The following is a 19,915-nucleotide window of genomic DNA, read 5'->3' as shown; positions in this document are numbered from 1 at the left end:
GTTGCAGGCGAACTGTAAATTACAAGAAGAAGTGAGGTTACAGAAATAGAGCCGTGGGAAGATGAGTGTAGAAGGAGAGAAGAATGGGTGGTTTCAAAGATGTATCTGTGCAAAGAGGCTGAGGAAGCAGAGAGAAGGATTTGTCTTTGTTACACCTGAGAATTATTTAAACCAACAAAGGAGGTTACTGACCTAATTAAACATGAGGCAGCCACCCCAACATGTTTTAAATTAAAGCTTTTCGAGAAGTAGGAAAGGGGAGAGGGGTTAGAATAAAAAGGCATTGAGAAAAACAATAGTTTGTTTCAGTAAAGAACACTACATTTGAAAGAAAAAAAACACTCAACAGAAAAAAGTGGCCTGGGAATTAGAGAGTGAAGGGGAGGCTGAAAAACAGGCAAACTGAAAGAGAGAAGTAGGCGAGGAGAGGATGGGATAAAGACATTGAGAGAAAAGGAACAATAAGAGGATGTGGTGTGGGTGGAAGGAAGACACAAACACATACAAACATTTCGAGATAGGAGCCAAGTGGAGTTAATCACCCTGAAGAAAGCTGTGAGGAGAGAAGATCTACGTAGGAGGTCTAAACACCATGGCTTTTACAGAGAGGACTGGTGCTGATGGTGACCCTGAGAGGGGGGGGGGGGCTACAGTTTATCCCTATCAGCTGTTTGTAAAGTCACTGATAGTTCCTCTTCAGAAAGAGGCTAAATTCTGAACAGTCGACATGCTTATACAAACATTAGATAGGACTTGGAAGATTCTCTATACTTTACTGTGGAGGGACAGTCCCTAGTCTTCTTGTAGCCAAAGTCTACACAAATACTTACAGTATATTTAAAGCATGAAGGATTCAAGGTTTGTACATAACATTAGTCCATCAGTGTGTCCTGGTTCCACTACGAGGCTCACTGTGCTATTAGTGGAGAGGTCACGGCCACTGGTGACAGGTAGGTGACAAAAGGGAGAGAGGAATGATCGGATGATATACAGGGTCATCCGAGCAATGAGGCCCAGGCGTTTTTCATATCAGACAGACAGAACGATAGGATGACAGGAACAGATGGACATGCAGTCATATCTATGGGGGACAAACACCGGGATACAGGCAGGATGGAGGAATACATGTTTGAGGAAGTTAGGACAAACACAGTGGATGTAAAGACAGCAGTTATGCGGGTTAGCATGGGCATATGGGTCTAGGTATCTTGGTAGAGGATTACAGAGGGCAGCAGACAAGCAGACACAGCAAAACCAAAATGACATTAGAAGACATGACAATTGCAGGTGAGTGCTTCCCTGGAAACATGCACACAAACACACAAACTACACCCTCAGGGTACGTGGACTCAGGCAAGGCCACTCTGTCACAATGATCTGTGATGGGGCTGTTATGGAGTAAGGTGGACACACCCCTTTTCAAAGCTGGAGAGGAAAGTACCAGAAGAGGAGACACCCCCCTCTTGCCTCCCTCCAACCCCACCCCATACACACATCCCTCTGACTCTACTCTCAGAATTCATGACCTCTCCCATGATTCACTCAAATTACCAGATGAACACGCTCTAACTTAAGCACTGAAACACATGCACACACACTCGCACACAGTAGAAAAGCACTTAACCTCGTGACACACTATTGTTAACCAGACTAGAAGGTCTAGATTATTAATAATCCTAGATGGATGGTAGTGCACAACCAGTAAACTAGTGTGTGAAAATGTGTTGTATCAGTGTTTGTGTACATTATTGTTGCCATGCATTTGTGTACATGTGCATCAGCAGGTCTGCTTCATGGACAATCCCTCGAAAGTAAGCTGTAAAACAAAGCTGTGTACATATTTAACATCTGTTGAAGCCTTCCTGGTTTCGGTACTGCATTGACTTGCAATAAAAAAGACAACCAAATGGCCTACTCTAGCTAAAGGTTGTATTAGTTACCACAACCATGTAACTTTTAAGGGTTTAGAGAGGGGTAAAAACTGTTACCAGATGGTTCCACAAGGGGCAATATGACCTAACAATGTTCAGTCGGTTTGTGTGTCTGTGTGAGGGGTATGCATGAGGAGTGACCAGAAAGCCAAATATTTACTGCTAATGGTTTTTGCTTCAAGGGCAGTGGGGTAGGAAGGGAAATAACCTTTTGACCCCTTCGGTAGTCAAGCGCACCCCCCTTCTCCCCCAAAAATCACTGTCGAGTCATGCTGGATGAGAAAAGTTGGCTAAAATCCTTTTTTTATTTATTACAAAGACTGTAGGAAAAATAACCAGCAATGCCCTCAGTCACAACTTCTCCACTCTGTCCCCTCTAACCAGCATACAATAGTATTCTCACCTTTGCCCTGTCCCTGTTCTACACATCATGGAAAATCCAACCTAGCTGGAATGATTCACATTCACTTGACAACTTACCTTGACACCGGTCCAGCAAGTAACAATGATTGGTCAGAGTGCCCAGGCACATTTCAAGGGACAACAAGAGGATGCAGTCCATCCGGTATACTTGATGATAAGCAGGGGGATATGATTTTGAAACCCAGGTCGCATTTGGAGACATGGCATTTTTACTCTATTCCTGGAAGTCATCATTGATCTATGTTCAAAACAATGCGCTCACACTCCACAGCTGTCACCAATCCCTTCATGGCAGATGTGACTGCTCATAGGAAGGGGATAAATTGATTTTCCAAATAATCAAACAGAGACCTGGTTTGTGGAAATGCAAATGTCACGCTGCTAAGTAAACAATGTGTTATTATTTCTGTGACACATTGTCCATCTATCACCCCATACTACACGTGGGAATTTGAAACTAACATTCTTGTAACTGCACCATTTTTAAATTAACCATACAGGTTCTAGATGTTTGTCTCCGCCCAGCTGAGAGGAGACCGTGAGAAATTAAGTAAATTAATTAAACAAAAGCGAGAGGTAGGTAGAAAGGCAATCGGTTGACCCTCGCATTATTGTTTCTGGCACATACATAGCTGGCGTCATCTGTGGACATTGATATTTTCTGATCTATGATCATTTGTTTGAGTTCCTTAACTATCATGCAAATGCAATTGAATGCCTGAACGCCTAGATAGAGGTGGAGCTGGGTTCCCTGGAGCAGAAAATCTTTTGTTTCTCTCAATAATGTCTTCCATAGCACAGAGGCTTCTAAGTGATTATAATGCAATCTCTCCCGGTATAATTGGGTATAGAAACAGTTGGCCTTTCCTGCAAGAAAATTTGATTTGGCTTCAGTATAAACTGCAGATTTCAAGTAATTTGAATGTTCTATTCTATTTTGATCTTTGGAGTGTCTCTTGACTGTGTTCCTTTGAGTTTGTGTCCCTGTTGTCTCATTTGGTGTGTGTTGTGTATACACATCATTGTGTGTATATTCTGCATGTGTGTGTATTTTAGGAGAATCTTTCATTCTTTTAACTCCAGGACTATATGTGTTAATGTACACCCCTTATCTGATCTATTTAGATTTAAAGCCTGTGACTGCTGTGATGTCGCACCGCCCACAAAGCACCCAGGCACCGCCCACAAAGGACCACTGGCACCAAGGACAGCTCCTCTCGAGTTTACACCTCTCATTGCGCACAGCTGGCGAGGGATAATGAGAAGACACACCTGCATCGAATTAGACCTTGTCAGCCGTGCCATAAAAGAAGAAGCGAGACCAGTCCAGTTTTTTTGGGGTGAGAACACAGCGCAACAACGGACAGCTACCAGAAGTTAATCACTCTCTCTCTTTCCCCAGACTCGGCCGATGAAAGCGGGCACGACCCCCTCCCTCGCTAAACCCACGGAGGCAACCGAAGGCCGACCCGGATTCCATCCTTTTTGATGTACTTTTCCGACTTTCTTTTCGTACTGTTTAACGGGCCACCGGACCCTGTCTGCCGGGTACTTTAAGTTTTTTTTGTGTCGGCTGCAATAAAAGAAACCTTCACTCTCCGCCCGACCTCTTTCTTTGCCACACTGCATACCTTTCTGCAAGGAATTCTGTCTTGATGGAGCTTAACTCATGGTGGTTTGTAGTTAGTTGGTGGTTGGTAGTCAGATGGTAGTTAATCAGTATATATATATAACCTAACCCAACTGACTTGTGATGTCATCTATGTTATTTGTCTGACCTAGTCTATAAGTTTGTGTAGAACTGCCATTTGACAGATAACTGATATAACACCATTGCTGTGAACTTTCCATGCATTATTAAACTTGGAAAGATCTTCCTATTGCATTCTGTTAGTCTTGATCATTATAGAACCACAACATCTTCTTAATATCTGTGTGCATTTTTATGCACTTGGGAATGCTTGTATCTGTTGGCGTGCATGCCTATATGTGTCCATCTGTGGGTGTGCCTGCATGCGTGTCTTTGCATGCGAGTGTGTGCATCTGCATGTGTGTGTGTGTGTTCATGCATGCCCACTGGGGACTCATTCCCGTCCTGATATTCAGCTGTGATGCAGATGTTAGCCAGGCCCCCTTTGCTGACATTCATCCAGGCCACCACTCTGACATCATCCCATCACAACGCCAGTCAACAACCCCGGGGAACGCACGATTAGATGAATAAGAGAGATAGAGTGGAAGGAGGGAGGGAAGAAGATGAGGAACAGGAGTGACCTGCCAAAAATGTAGGAAAGAGGAGAAAGGTAGGGGGAAACAATGCTGAATAGATTAGATGAAGAAAGAGGGTGGAGTAATGAAAAGCAGAGGAATGGAGGGAGAAGGCAGCAATGCAGTGTAAAAGAACGAGAAAGACAGATGAGTAGACAAGGGGAAGTGGGATGGAGACAGAGCAAGGGAGGTGGAGGGAGGGTCTCTAGATGTAGGGAGTGGAGGGTTGTAATAATGGTGGGGGGTAGAGAGGTGAATGAGTGCAAGAGGAGGGGTTGAGAGCATGAGAGATGAGGGATCGCACTACAGGTGGACACAAACATCCATAAATATCTATGGGCCATGCTGATCATACAGTGCCCCAAGAGACTGTGCAACACCATATAGGGTCCCCTGACTATGATGGATGTTCATTTGGTTCCAATGTCAGCCCAGTCAGCGTTCCCCTCCAACAGGGACAAATTACCCTGGCCCCTCCCCCTGTACACAGGCCTCATACTGCTAATTGAGCCATCTACAACAAGCCGTCCACCCTTACAAAAAGGAAGTATACTTCAAGTTTATTTTGTAAGTATAAGTAAACTGTAAGTAAAAATGACTAAATGTAAATGTAAAGTATACTTAGTATAAAAAGTATACTATTATCATGGTACTTATGAGTATACTAGCAGTGTACTAGCAATGACCACTTTTTAGGTCATTTAGTACACTTTAAAGTACACTTATAGTGTATTTGAGGTTTACTTTTGAATACTGTAAATTAGCCTTTGTAGTGCACTTTCAGTTCATTAAGTATACTTCCTAAAGTACCTCAAAGTATACTTTGCAATACTTTCAAGTATTGTATGTATACTTTCGAACAAACGGCAAACTTACCTGCAAATTGTTACATTATTTACCGCCTTGCATCATGGGAATTGACCAGCCAATGAGCCACGCTATCTTCATTTTTTCACGTCCTTATTTCGTTCTTCAGTCAGTTTGACAGTATAACCTTCAAATGCACAATGCAACCCTTCTGTCTGCTTCTTTCTCAAGTAGCTTTTTCCATTAATACTCCAATTGATAACTAGAGAGGGTACACTTTCTGGAGAAATTGTAGGGTGTGCTTGCTTGCGTCGGTTGCAGAGGGGTCCGTTTTTTTAATCACATTTTTGCAACTGATATTTCAGTATATTTGATATAAAAATGCATTCTTATTTATAAAGATTACATAAATTTAAAAGCATAATTTTTTGCTGCTCATTTACAACTCAAAATACTAAGAGTGAAGTGTAGAATGAAATAGTTGTCTTCTCATTTCCCCTGCAAGAGGGAATGGTGATCATCAGCCTCATACTTGAATCAAAACTAATACATTTGGCAGACCGGTGTAAAAATGGTCCTAATCTCTATGACTTAAACGTCCTTTTAAGTTTTTCCTTCAGGCATTTAGCCTACTCATATTGCATCCATTCATTAATAAAGAACCCCCTTTGAAGCTTATTCTAACATCAACGTTGAGACCGGTGTTACAAGCCAACTGGTTTTCAAACCTACTGGTTTCCCAGCTGTGTGTTCACCTATCAGTCTGCCTCTATCACCAGATTCGTCACAAATTCACAAACATATTACTGTGGATTTTCCAGTCGGATCTCATATTTGCTGCGGCGAATATAAAAGTATAGGCTACGTGCGCACTACATTACCATTCACAACAAAATAAATGGAGACGAAATAAAACATTTTCAGGCTTGCATGAAGTGGGATTCGATAGCACTCAAGCAAAACACGTAATATACCAAAGGCCATTGCTTTACACTGCGAGCTATTCTAGCTCATAGAATATCATCAAATCAGTTACGTACTTATTAATCACCTTGGCCTCCAGGTAACATCTTGATTTGGCATCTTGATTTGGCTTTAATATGTTTGTGAATTTGTGACGAATCTGGTGATAGAGGCAGACTGATAGGTGAACGCACAGCTGGGAAACCAGTAGGTTTGAAAACCAGTTGGCTTGTAACACCGGCAGTAGCTATCTCGGATGGAATCGCGATTCAAACAGTACCATCTGCTAACTGAAAATATGCCCCCAAAAACTTAAATAAGCTTGACATTTATTTAGGGGAAAATCGCTCATTCATAAAAAGCTCACTGGTAGCGATCATTGTCAGTAACAACGCAAAATGCGATATAGCCCTGTGTAGAGAAGCAGTGGCGGCTGGGAAGCCCCCGTGAGGCGGGGGGGGCTTCATCTTCATCAGATCTTCATCCACTTACATGGGCTAAATAGTCTAAAAATCCCTGAATTTGGCAACAATATCTTTATCACAACTGAAGTTACATAATTTTAAAGTTGACCTGTGTCAAAAAGTGATAAGGGAGAAAATTGCATTCAAAGATTCCACTCCGTTTCATTCAAATTCTGTGGCGAATATGGAAAGGACATCATTGGGTGTGCTCAAGCCTTCGGCGAGAGCACAACCTTTGTTCTCTCACATATATATTATTATTATTATTATATATTTTTTTTTTCTTTTTGCCCCCCTAAAACTCAGTAAATACTTGGCCTACATAGACAACGTAGGTGTCAAAAGTTTCGTCTTGGTAGCGATTGAGTTGCTTCTATTGGAATTTACGTTCCGTTGCATGGTTTAAGCTTAAATTAAGTTTTTGTGGCGAAAAGTGAAGCTAACGGTGGCTAATTTGCTAGCCACAGTCACAGACGTTACTAACGTCACTGCGTCACTAACGTCACGAAAACACGCGTGACTACCTTTGCCAGAACATTCGTTTAGCATCTGTTAACTTGGGGGATAGCTAGGCTAACTATAGCTTTACTGCAAGGCAGCTGCAGAAACGCCACAAGAAAAGAGGCCAGGGTGATAACTATTTACTCATTTTACTTTGTGATATGACACACAATTGTGATGTGTAATGTACAATATAAGCTGATATTATTAAGGAAGTACATCTACTTTCGGAAACAGTAGTCTACTATTTCACTGAAGTATTAGCATCATGACATTAGCCTGTGTTTCCCGGGCAACACATACTACAGTGGTCTATGATGTAGCGTTATCTGTTTTCAATCGTTAAAATAAACATTCCTCACATATACATTTTCGTTGTAGGATTTATTCTGACATTAGAAAACGATTTGTTGGTGAAATTACCATTACCTGTGGTTTCAAACCAGTGTAGCTCACTGCAACGCTGTAGCTTACGCGAGACACACTACAAAAACATCTAGCTACAGTACACAGCTGTTTAGGAAGTCAAACGGCGACAGAAAATGTTCGGCACTCCCCTTACTTAAATCAAAAGTCTATCTAACTACTAACCTGAACTTCATTGCCACAGCCTAAACGTTGTCAATCTGTTCATGAAAATAATTAATTTCAGCCTAAACCGTACAACGGAACGTTAAATCCAATTCAACCAACGCAATCGCTACCAAGACGAACACAGCAGTAGTGTAGTACTGTACCGTAGTAGTACAATTTACCGGGGCAGCTTCTCCACACAGGGCTATATCGCATTTTGCGTTGTTACTGACAATGATCGCTACCAGTGAGCTTTTTATGAATGAGCAATTTTCCACTAAATAAATGTCAAGCTTATTTACGTTTTGGGGGGCATATTTTCAGTTAGCAGATGGTACCGTTTGAATCGCAATTCCATCTTCTACTGCAGGGTAACGTAGTAGAATAATCTTCAAAGGGGTTGTTTATTCATGAATGAATGCAATATGAGTAGGCTAAATGCCTGAAAATATCATGAGAAGAGAAAAACTTAAAATGACGTTTAAATCATAGAGATTAGGTCAATTTTTACACCGGTCTGCAATAATGTCACGAAAACACGCGTGACTACCTTTGGCAGAACATTCGTTTCGCATCTGTTAACTTGGGGGATAGCTAGGCTAACTATAGCTTTACTGCAAGGCAGCTGCAGAAACGCCACAAGAAAAGAGGCCAGGGTGATAACTATTTACTCATTTTACTTTGTGATATGACACACAATTGTGATGTGTAATGTACAATATAAGCTGATATTATTAAGGAAGTACATCTACTTTCGGAAACAGTAGTCTACTATTTCACGGAAGTATTAGCATCATGACATTAGCCTGTGTTGCCCGGGCAACACATACTACAGTGGTCTATGATGTATCTGTTTTCAATCGTTAAAATAAACATTCCTCACATATACATTTTCGTTGTATGATTTATTCTGACATTAGTAAACGATTTGTTGGTGAAATTACCATTACCTGTGGTTTCAAACCAGTGTAGCTCACTGCAACGCTTTAGCCTCCCCGAGACACTAGTGTGAGTTGCTAACAAAAACTCCTCAGCTGTTCAAGTCAAACGGCGACAGAACATGTTCGGCACTCCCCTTACTCAAAAGTCTTTCAATAGTTGAAACAATCTGACTACTAACCTGAACTTCATTGCCACAGCCTAAACTTTGTCAATCTGTTCATGAAAATAATTAATTTCAGCCTAAACCGTACAACGGAACGTTAAATCGAATTCAACCAACGCAATCGCTACCAAGACGAACACAGAAGTAGTCTAGTACTGTACTGTAGTAGTACAATTTACCGGGGCAGCTTCTCCACACAGGGCTATATCGCATTTTGCGTTGTTACTGACAATGATCGCTACCAGTGAGCTTTTTATGAATGAGCGATTTTCCACTAAATAAATGTCAAGCTTATTTACGTTTTTGGGGGCATATTTTCAGTTAGCAGATGGTACTGTTTGAATCGCGATTCTATCTTCTGCCGGTAAAGTCGTAGAATAATCTTCAAAGGGGGTTCTTTATTAATGAATGAATGAATGCAATATGAGTAGGCTAAATGCCTGAAAATATCACGAGAAGGGACAACTTAAAAGGACGTTTAAGTCATAGAGATTAGGTCCATTTTAACACCGGTCTGCCAAATGTATTTGTTTTGATTCAGCCTGTCAGCTGCCTCTTGCAGGGGAAATGAGAAGACATCATATTTCATTCTACACTTCACTCGTATTTTGAGTTGTAAATGAGCAGCAAAAAAAAGATGCTTTTAAATCTATGTAATCTTTATAAATAATAAGTAGGCCCGATGCATTTTTATATAAAATATACAGACCCCTGTGCAACCGACGCAAGCAAGCACACCCTACAATTTCCCCAGAAATTGTATCCTCTCTAGTTTTGTTTGTAATCACGTTGTGAATGTAAATGTCAGTTTAAGTATAGGCTACATTAATAACTTCTCAGCAAGTTATTTTTAAGTTTAACAGCCTGACTTAATTGATCAGTTGTTTGGGGCTGCTGCAGCACTCAAAAGAGCAGGCAAACTGAGCATTTGATTTGAAACGGCTTGGAAATCTTGCTAGCTGACATGTCTAAGAACGTTGAAATTAACTGTTTTTCATAAGTAATTATATACTTTTTGTACATTACAATGAAGTTCAGGGTGTTAACTATAGAAAACATCAAAAATCTCAATCTTGACAGAACGATTTTCAATCTTTTATGGCTTATAGCCAACAATGAGCGGCCGCGACATCCGACGGGTTACGGCAGGACGCCACACAGATAGGCTGCTGTTGTGCTTTTGTTATTTTTTTACTTTTTTATGTCTCTCTCACATCTCACAGCTGCGACTTTGCGGTAGGGCCTCTGCATATGGAGGACCAAACCTGCCATATTTACAAATGAATGAATGAATAAATAAATGTCCACATCCATGCATTTAGACAGAAATAAACGAAAATTGTCAATCAATAGTTACATATATTTTACATTTATGTATGTATTTATTTTTGTATTCATTTATTTATTCATTCATTTATTCATTTATTTATTTATTCATTTATTTATTCATTCATTGTTCCCAATATGATAATGAGAGGAGGCCAGTAGGCGTGGAAACTGACGTTCAGACATTGCATTCAATCCAGAGCCATAGATTGAATCTAGCTAACGCCTGGGACACACTGGCTGCGAAGCGGATATCGTTTTTATGGACAACATAGCCTACATGGCCAGGCTGGCCGACCTCGTTGAAAACAACGATTTAATTCACCATATGATATTTGGATAAACAAACATGTTATAAAGAATTGACTACGTTAGTTGTGGGCTATCACTTAACACCCAACTTCACTACGCTGACCGGCCAACCATGTGTTTACAGTACCCCGATAAAAACGATATCCGATCAATTCTCAAAATGTAAACATTTAAAAAAAAAAAATCCTGATTGTTGATTGTCAAACCAACATTTTTGTCCTGTGTGTAAGAGCGAGATAGACGATCTGTCATAGCCCCCAATCAAGCAGAAGAGAATTGTGAAGATTGACGACACAAAGTTAATCATCGAAGATGAAATGTAGCTTAGTCCTACATGGAGTTGTATGCCCCACAGCACGTATTTTACAAAGACTACGGCAACAAAAGCCAAACATTGCCACGTTATGTTGGGAATGGGATGCTGTTGCGACGGTTGTTGGAGCAACAAGTTACCTAATTAGCCTGTAGCCTATGCCATGTTTATGTACCAGGTCAGCTTTACATGTATAAAAGGAAAGCTCAGAGAAGGTGAAAGGCTTGGTGACCGGCGTGGAGAAATGCGCGTCTAGTGTGAACAGCATCGCATCATTCGTAGCAGATTGTGGCGCTTCAGGGCGCTTCGCAGCCAGTGTGTCCCAGGCGTTATCTAGATTGAATCTATGGCTCTGGATTGATTGCATTGTCTGAACGTCAGTTTCCACGCCTACTGGCCTCCTCTCATTATCATATTGGGAACAATGAATGAATGAATGAATAAATGAATAAATAAATAAATGAATAAATGAATAAATGAATTTTTCTCATTTACAACTCAAAATACGAGTGAAGTGTAGAATGAAATAGATGTCTTCTCGTTTCCCCTGCAAGAGGCAGCCTGAATCAAAACGAATAGATTTGGCAGACCGGTGTAAAAATTGACCTAATCTCTATGACTTAAACGTCCTTTTAAGTTTTTCCCTTCTCGTGATATTTTCAGGCATTTAGCCTACTCATATTGCATTCATTCATTAATAAAGAACCCCCTTTGAAAATTATTCTACGACGTTACCGGCAGTAGAAGATGGAATCGCGATTCAAACAGTACCATCTGCTAACTGAAAATATGCCCCCAAAAACGTTAATAAGCTTGACATTTATTTAGTGGAAAATCGCTCACTGGTAGCGATCATTGTCAGTAACAACGCAAAATGCGATATATATGCCCTGTGTGGAGAAGCTGCCCCAGTAAATTGTACTACTACAGTACAGTATGCCTACAGACTACTGCTGTGTTCGTCTTGGTAGCGATTGCTTTGGTTGAATTGGATTTAACGTTCCGTTGTACGGTTTAGGCTGAAGTTAATTATTATCATGAACAGATTGACAAAGTTTAGGCTGTGGCAATGAAGTTCAGGTTAGTAGTCAGATAGTTTCACCTATTGAAAGACTTTTGATTTAAGTAAGGGGAGTGCCGAACATGTTCTGTCGCCGTTTGACTTCCTAAACAGCTGTGTAGATGTTTTTGTAGTGTCTAGCGTAGGCTACAGCGTTGCAGTGAGCAACACTGGTTTGAAACCACAGGTAATGATAATTTCACCAACAAATCGTTTACTAATGTAATGTCATAATAAATCCTACAACGAAAATGTATTTGTGAGGAATGTTTATTTTAACGATTGAAAACAGATGCATCATAGACCACTGTAGTATGTGTTGCCCGGGCAACAGAGGCTAATGTCGTGATGCTAATACTTCAGTGAAATAGTAGACTACTGTTTCCGAAAGTAAATGTACTTCCTTAATAATATCATCTTATATTGTACATTACACATCACAATTGTGTGTCATATTACAAAGTAAAATGAGTAAATAGTTATCACCCTGGCCTCTTTGCTTGTGGCGTTTCTGCAGCTGCCTTGCAGTAAAGCTATAGTTAGCCTAGCTATCCCCCAAGTTAACAGATGCGAAACGAATGTTCTGCCAAAGGTAGTCACGCGTTTTTTCGTGACGTTAGTGACGTAGTGACGTTAGTAACGTCAGTGACTGGCTAGCAAATTAGCCACCGTTAGCTTCACTTTTCGCCACAAAAACTTAACTTGAGCCTAAACCATGCAACGGAACGTAAATCCCAATAGAAGCAACTAAATCGCTACCAAGACGAAACTTTTGACACCTAGGTTGTCTATGTAGGCCAAATATTGACTGAGTTTTAGGGGGGTAAAAGAAAAAAAAATAATAATAAAAAATATATATATGTGAGAGAACAAAGGTTGTGCCCCTGCCGAAGGCAAAGCACACCCAATAAGGTATATGTGAGAGAACAAAGGCTGTGCCCTTGCCGAAGGCAAAGCACACCCAATTATTAGTATAAGAGTATAGGGCTTCAAAATGTTTTGGCAGTAATTAAGGTTACAGCTTCAGTACGAAAAAAGATTCAATGTGCAATGCATAATAGATTTTCCTATACATGAATAATTAGAATGAGATGGATCTAAAGAATTTACCCTGTAATGTAGGCCTACTTAAAAATTATTTTGACTGTTTTTGCTGTATAATAATAGAAAACGTACATCTTACTCCAGAAGAAATTTATACAATTTTCTGTTTCGAAGCATACTTCTTAAAAGTATATCAAAAGTGAACTATTTTCAAAGCATACTTAAAAGTATATCAAAAGTGAACTATTTTCTAAGTATACTCCTTAAAAGTATATCAAAAGTGAACTGTTTTCTAAGTATACTCCTTAAAAGTATATCAAAAGTGAACTAAAAGTGTACTATCCATATTTTAGTATACTTATAGTATACTTTAATATACTTCTTTTTTGTAAGGGCAACTTCATGCTTTCTGAATAACCCTCCCTTTTTCATCCTGATTTTAAAGGGTGCCCTATGAAATAACTATTGACACAATACAAGAATACGATTGATATTTCAAATCAATCACTTTCATTGGATGAATAAATAAAGAAGTGGAACCATCAATCAATTTCCCCTTGAAATGATCAATAAGCAATTCAATAAACATAACGGGCATGAGGTATTGATCACAATGACTTTCTATGTGAGCGTTTTGCAATGTATCCACAGCATTCTCTCTCTCACTTTTGTCTGGTTGATATACAGGCCAGGCGTGTTAAATGGCCTGGGGACCGAGAGCTGACATCTCTTAAAAATATTTTTTTGGCGCTGACCACATTGCTGTTTCTAGCCAATCATATCTCTTTGCAACCTGTATTGAAAACAGTTACAATTGGGACATAAGTTCTGCCAGCTTCCATCTTTTCAGATGCAGCCTCCAGCCGCTAACCTTCAGCCTCTACATCTAGCCTCCAGCATCCTATTTTCCAGTCTTGTGCCCTGGCCTCCTACCAAGCCAAGCATTGTCATGCTAAAGCAGCTTTTATTTATAATATGATAGTGAGGATGCTTTGATAAAGCATCCCAGTAGCTTTGATAGGAGAGTGGGCATGGGCTGGGGTAGTGGGGGGGCCAAATCAGGGGCTCAAAGTCTGTGTCACAATGAAGCATTACCACTTTTCTGGAGCCACAAAGCTGCAATTCTTTTCAAAGATCATTATAAAGAGACATATTCAGATAGCAGGTCCATCAAACAAAAAAAAGGTACTTTAGCTGACTTGAATAAAAAAAAAAATATAACTAACATTTAAAATAGGTGATTTTACGTAATAGTTTGCTAATGAAATTCTTTAAAAACAGACACAAATTGTATAAATGAGTAAATTATATATATACATTTTATATACAGTTAGGTCCATAAGTATTTGGACATTGACACAATTTTCAGCATTTTGGCTCTGTATACCACCACAATAGATTTGACATGACACAATCAAGATGTGCTTTAAGTGCAGACTTTCAGCTTTAATTTCAGGGTATTTACATCCAAATCAGGTGAACGGTTTAGGAATTACAACACATTTTATATGTGCCCCCCCCCCCCTTTTTAAGGGACCAAAAATAATTGGACAAACTAACATAATCATAAATCTAATTGTCACTTTTAATACTTGGTTGCAAATCCTTTGCAGTCAATGACAGCCTGAAGTCTGGAAGCCATAGACATCACCAGTCGCTGGGTTTCGTCCCTGGTGATGCTCTGCCAGGCCTCTACTGCAACTGTCTTCAGTTCCTGCTTGTTCTTGGGGCATTTTCCCTTCAGTTTTGTCTTTAGCAAGTGAAATGCATGCTCAATTGGATTTAGGTCAGGTGATTGACTTGGCCATTGCAGAACATTCCACTTCTTTGCCTTAAAAAACTCTTTGGTTGCTTTCGCAGTATGCTTCGGGTCATTGTCCATCTGCACTGTGAAGTGCCGTCCTATGAGTTCTGAAGCATTTGGCTGAATCTGAGCAGATAATATTGCCCGAAACACTTCAGAATTCATCCTACTGCTTTTGTCAGCAGTCACATCATCGATAAATACAAGGGAACCAGTTCCATTGGCAGCCATACATGCCCACGCCATAACACTACCTCCACCATGCTTCACTGATGAGGTGGTATGCTTTGGATCATGAGCAGTTCCTTCCCTTCTCCATACTCTTCTCTTCCCATCATTCTGGTACAAGTTGATCTTGGTCTCATCTGTCCATAGGATGTTGTTCCAGAACTGTACAGGCTCTTTTAGATGTTTTTTGGCAAACTCTAATCTGGTCTTCCTGTTTTTGAGACTCACCAATGGTTTACATCTTATGGTGAACCCTCTGTATTTACTCTGGTGAAGTCTTCTCTTAATTGTTGACTTTGACACAGATACGCCTACCTCCTGGAGAGTGTTCTTGATCTGGCCAACTGTTGTGAAGGGGTTTTTCTTTACCAGGGAAATAATTCTTCTGTCATCCACCACAGTTGTTTTCCGTGGTCTTCCGGGTCTTTTGGTGTTGCTGAGCTCACCAGTGCGTTCTTTCTTTTTAAGAATGTACCAAACAGTTGATTTGGCCACACCTAATGTTTTTGCTATCTCTCTGATAGGTTTGTTTTGATTTTTCAGCCTAACGATGGCTTGCTTCACTGATAGTGACAGCACTTTGAACTTCATATTGAGAGTTGACAGCAACAGATTCCAAACACAAATACCATACTTGAAATGAACTCTAGACCTTTTATCTGCTCCTTGTCAATGAAATAACGAACTCCCTTTATGAGAGAATAACATACACCTGGCCATGGAACAGCTGAGCAGCCAATTGTCCAATTACTTTTGGTCCCTTAAAAAGGGGGGGGCCACATATAAAATGTATTGTAATTCCTACACCGTTCACCTGATTTGGATGTAAATACCCTGAAATTAAAGCTGAAAGTCTGCACTTAAAACACATCTTGATTGTTTCATTTCAAATCCATTGTGGTGGTATATAGAGCCAAAATGATGAAAATTGTGTCAATGTCCAAATACTTATGGACCTAACTGTATATATACTGTATATATGTGAATTTGTATATTTATATATGTACTGATATGATAAATGTAGATTTTAATAAGGTAGAGAAGAGGGTGTTCAGGCATGAAACCGCCACAGCTTCTGGAGCATCACTAATCTTTGATTAGTATTATGGTTATCAGCATGCTGGTCTCCAAGGTGATAATAAAGATGGCTTGCATTGTTTTGCTCGCCTACCTCCCCAGCATGGACAGTTTAGCTATAGTTGACTCTGGAGCACGGCTGAAACACCGTAATGATTTTTTATTTGAGAAGAAAAATAAAGAGATTACAGATGATCTCTGTCATGCATCTCACGCGGCTCTGATGAACTGAATATATGTCTGAATGCAGCCAATGCCATCTCATTTTCTCGATCTTCTTTCTTCTACTCTCTCTATTTGCTCTCTCTCTCTCTCAAATTGCATAATTTTAGATTAGTATCACTCCATAGGATACAATGAGATGCACTGCAAGTAAGGCAGGTGACAGATGGATGGTAAAAAAAACTATCTCCTTAGAACCATTGAATCTTATTTAGAGAATATATATGTACGTGTATTGTATGTATGTCTTCTGTCTGGATGCTGTGTTTCCCACAATCTCTCTAAAGTTCGAATGGCTATATCTTTCTCAGGGTCGATGCCTCTGTGTACTTTTGTCCAAGAGTGTACATTTTTCTGAGGTGAAAACCTGACAGCAGTTTTCCCCACATCTCTCTCTTTCTCTTTTTGCCAGACAGCTTTTTTTTCTGCTCTTAGAGGGATCATCGCTTTCCATCATCCTCAGTTGACTGGGCTCCAGTAGAAGGCCAAAGGGGGTGGGAGAGACCAAGAAATACTGAGAGATGGACACAGATGATGATTGAAGGGGTTTTTAGTAGTAGAAGCAGAAGGACACTGGACAGCTTTGCCCTCATGACCCCTTTGGGCCCCACCTCACACAGGCTGGCTTTGATTACAGCTGGACAGTGGGGCTCAGGAAGGAGAGAAGAGGAAAGAAAATGAGGATAGGAGAGGATATGAGAGGAGAAGAGACAACGGAAGAGAAGAGATGGGCACAATGCATTTCAAGGCTGATCAGGTCATAACCGTAGCCGGACCATGAAACGTGTTATACTTCCCATGGCCACAGCAGAGCAGCCCCTAAGGATAAACACCCAACAAAATAAGAGCAGATATCACCTCATCCTCTGAATATATCTGCTACCACAATTCTACGCAAGTGACTGATCTATTTCTATCTTCCTAAGATTTGAAACATTTACATTACATTTACATTACATTTAGTCATTTAGCTCTTATCCAGAGCGACTTACAGTAAGTACAGGGACATTCTCCCCGAGGCAAGTAGGGTGAAGTGCCTTGCCCAAGGACACAACGTCAAACACCTCTCAAATGCCCAGATTTTACAGGACCAATAACAGCTGTCTAGTGCTTGCCTCCTCAGATGCTTACTTACAAACTTTGCAAATTGGTGTATTCAGCACTTAGATTATTTCATCAATGTCCTTCCTGATGCGCAGACAGTCTGACAGTTTGGCAGAGACAGAAAGACAGATAGATAGATGATTGATTTGTTCATGTTCATTCGTTCACCTCTTGTCTATGGGTGTCTGGCTCTCCTGAGATGCTGGATCTTCCTGAAGGTCTGGGAGGTTTGCAAAGTCATCCTGCTCTGCCAGACCTATGGCTAGAGACAGAACCACCATCTTCCCCTCGCTGCCAGACACACAGACACAAACAACCACACACACACCCATGCACACAGGCACACACACACACATGCGTACACACTCAAGCAGCAGGGGAATAAAGAATAAAGTGAAGGACAGAAGAGAACATTTGAGCAAAACAGAGAACAAACAAGTGAAGAACTTAGAGGGCAGCAGTCAGAATAGCAGAGACACCAGCAGTTGTTCAACAATTATAATTCTTCAAACTAAAAGGCCTGGAGTCACTTATCAAAGTGAGCTGCACCGTGAAGGCTAGAGGCCATGGAGACTGTGCCCTTAACAAGAACATATTAACACGCCAATGCTCTTTTGTAAATAGTTGAACACACCCAGGTTCCCCACACACTTTCATATCTGTGAACACTGACACATGGATACAAACAGCGAGAAATGGTAAACAAATGCAGTCACACCCCGTCACCCCTCACAGCATGTGGTGTGCTGAGGTAAATCACTCTATCCTGAGACCCTGTCCTGTCGAACTACCACCATCAAACACTTAGTCTGCTCACACTGCCCTTACAAAACACACACGCAAACAAACCACTGACTCTCATGTACCATGTGTACCCTACGTCCTCTCTACTTCATCTGTGACAGAACCACCATCTTCCCTTCGCTGCCAGACACACAGACACAAACAACCACACACACACCCATGCACACAGGCACACACACACATGCGTATACACTCAAGCAGCAGGGGAATAAAGAATAAAGTGAAGGACAGAAGAGAACATTTGAGCAAAACAGGGGGTCAGGTGGCTGAGCGGTTAGGGAATCGGGCTAGTAATCAGAAGGTTGCAGGTTCGATTCTGGCTGTACTAAATGATGTTCTGTCCTTGGGCAAGGCACTTCACCCTAATTGCCTCGGGGGAATGTCCCTGTACTTACTTTAAGTCGCTCTGGATAAGAGCGTCTGCTAAATGTAAATGTTTGTATCTGTCTGTCTCCTACTGCTTAGCTTGTCCTCAGTCTCTGCTCTCTTTCCCAGAGTCTCCTCTTAAAGAGAAAAAACCTCCACTAGCTAACAAATCAGCTAGTATATTTGAGCCTTGAATACACACCGGTAGACATTGGGCGTCTGAGTGTAAGTCCTCCTTGTATCAGGACTGAGATGTTATCCTCGAGCGGAAGCCGTTTATCACATTGTAAAAAATGGATTATCATTGATCCTGCTTGTGTTTCTCCTCCCTCTATCAGTGATTTCTCTCTTCCCCTCTTTGACCCAAATGCTCCCTATCCCTTATTTCCTTCTCATTCTCACTCCATCTTCAGTATACCTATTTTTGCACCCCCTCCACTCACTCACCTACCTCTCTCATTTTTACATTTTTAGTCATTTAGCAGACGCTTTTATCCAGAGTGACTTACAGTAAGTACAGGGACATTCCCCCGAGGCAAGTAGGGTGAAGTGCCTTGCCCAAGGACACAACGTCATTTTGCAGAGCCGTGGATCGAACCAGCAACCTTCTGATTAATAGCCCGATTCCTTAACCGCTCAGCCACCTGACTCCCTCTCTCTTTCTCTTTTCCCCTCTCTCCTACCTCTCTCTGTCTCTCTCTCTTTCTCCTGTCTTTCTTACATCTGTCTCCCCCACTGTTTGTCTCCTCCCAGAGTTAAGACAGAACAGTGTTGGCAGATGAGTGTTTGTGCATCCGGACTGGTGCTGGAAAGACAGTGGCCCACCAGGAAACCATTAACAACCCCAAGATGAATGCCATTGATTAGCCTCAGAGCTTATAGCAGGGTATTAGACAGTGTGGAAGAAATAGGGATTTCCTGTGTGCTTACATTAATCACTAATCAATAGAACTAGTCATTGGATACTAGTTAGTACGTTTATCATGTAAGCTTGCTATTAATAACAGTATATTGTGTCTATGTGTCAGGTTAATAGATGTTCGGGGTCAGGAGAAAGTACTGGCTAAACGGTCCTTTTCATGACTACAAGGAGAACTCCAACTATGAACTCTCTAGTGTGAGAGATGTCATGTGTTGGGAGCAGTGAATCTTTTTCTCTGAGACTGTTGTAACGTCATTCCTGCCTGACTGTCACAATCTCAGGCAACAGGCAAGTCAAA

The 19,915-nt window shown here is 40.9% G+C and overlaps 1 protein-coding gene and 1 long non-coding RNA gene across 2 annotated transcripts in view; one reads left to right on the top strand and one right to left on the bottom strand.

Moving 5' to 3' along the window:
• syt7b (synaptotagmin VIIb) overlaps positions 1-19,915 on the bottom strand; it is a 210,488-nt gene that overhangs the window by 38,068 nt on the left and 152,505 nt on the right. The window contains exon 6 of the mRNA XM_067249495.1: positions 17,694-17,816. Within this exon, the coding sequence (XP_067105596.1) occupies positions 17,694-17,816 (123 nt within the window). The remainder of the gene's footprint in view (positions 1-17,693; positions 17,817-19,915) is intronic.
• Positions 1-19,915, top strand: part of LOC136955779 (uncharacterized) — a 145,372-nt gene that overhangs the window by 7,161 nt on the left and 118,296 nt on the right. The gene's annotated exons all lie outside the window — the stretch shown is intronic.

The sequence above is a fragment of the Osmerus mordax genome, chromosome 13 (genome assembly GCF_038355195.1).
Source record: "Osmerus mordax isolate fOsmMor3 chromosome 13, fOsmMor3.pri, whole genome shotgun sequence".
Classification (NCBI taxonomy): domain Eukaryota; kingdom Metazoa; phylum Chordata; class Actinopteri; order Osmeriformes; family Osmeridae; genus Osmerus; species Osmerus mordax.
The sequence above is the reverse complement of the archived record's forward strand: the minus strand, read 5'-3'. Positions and strand labels throughout refer to the sequence as shown.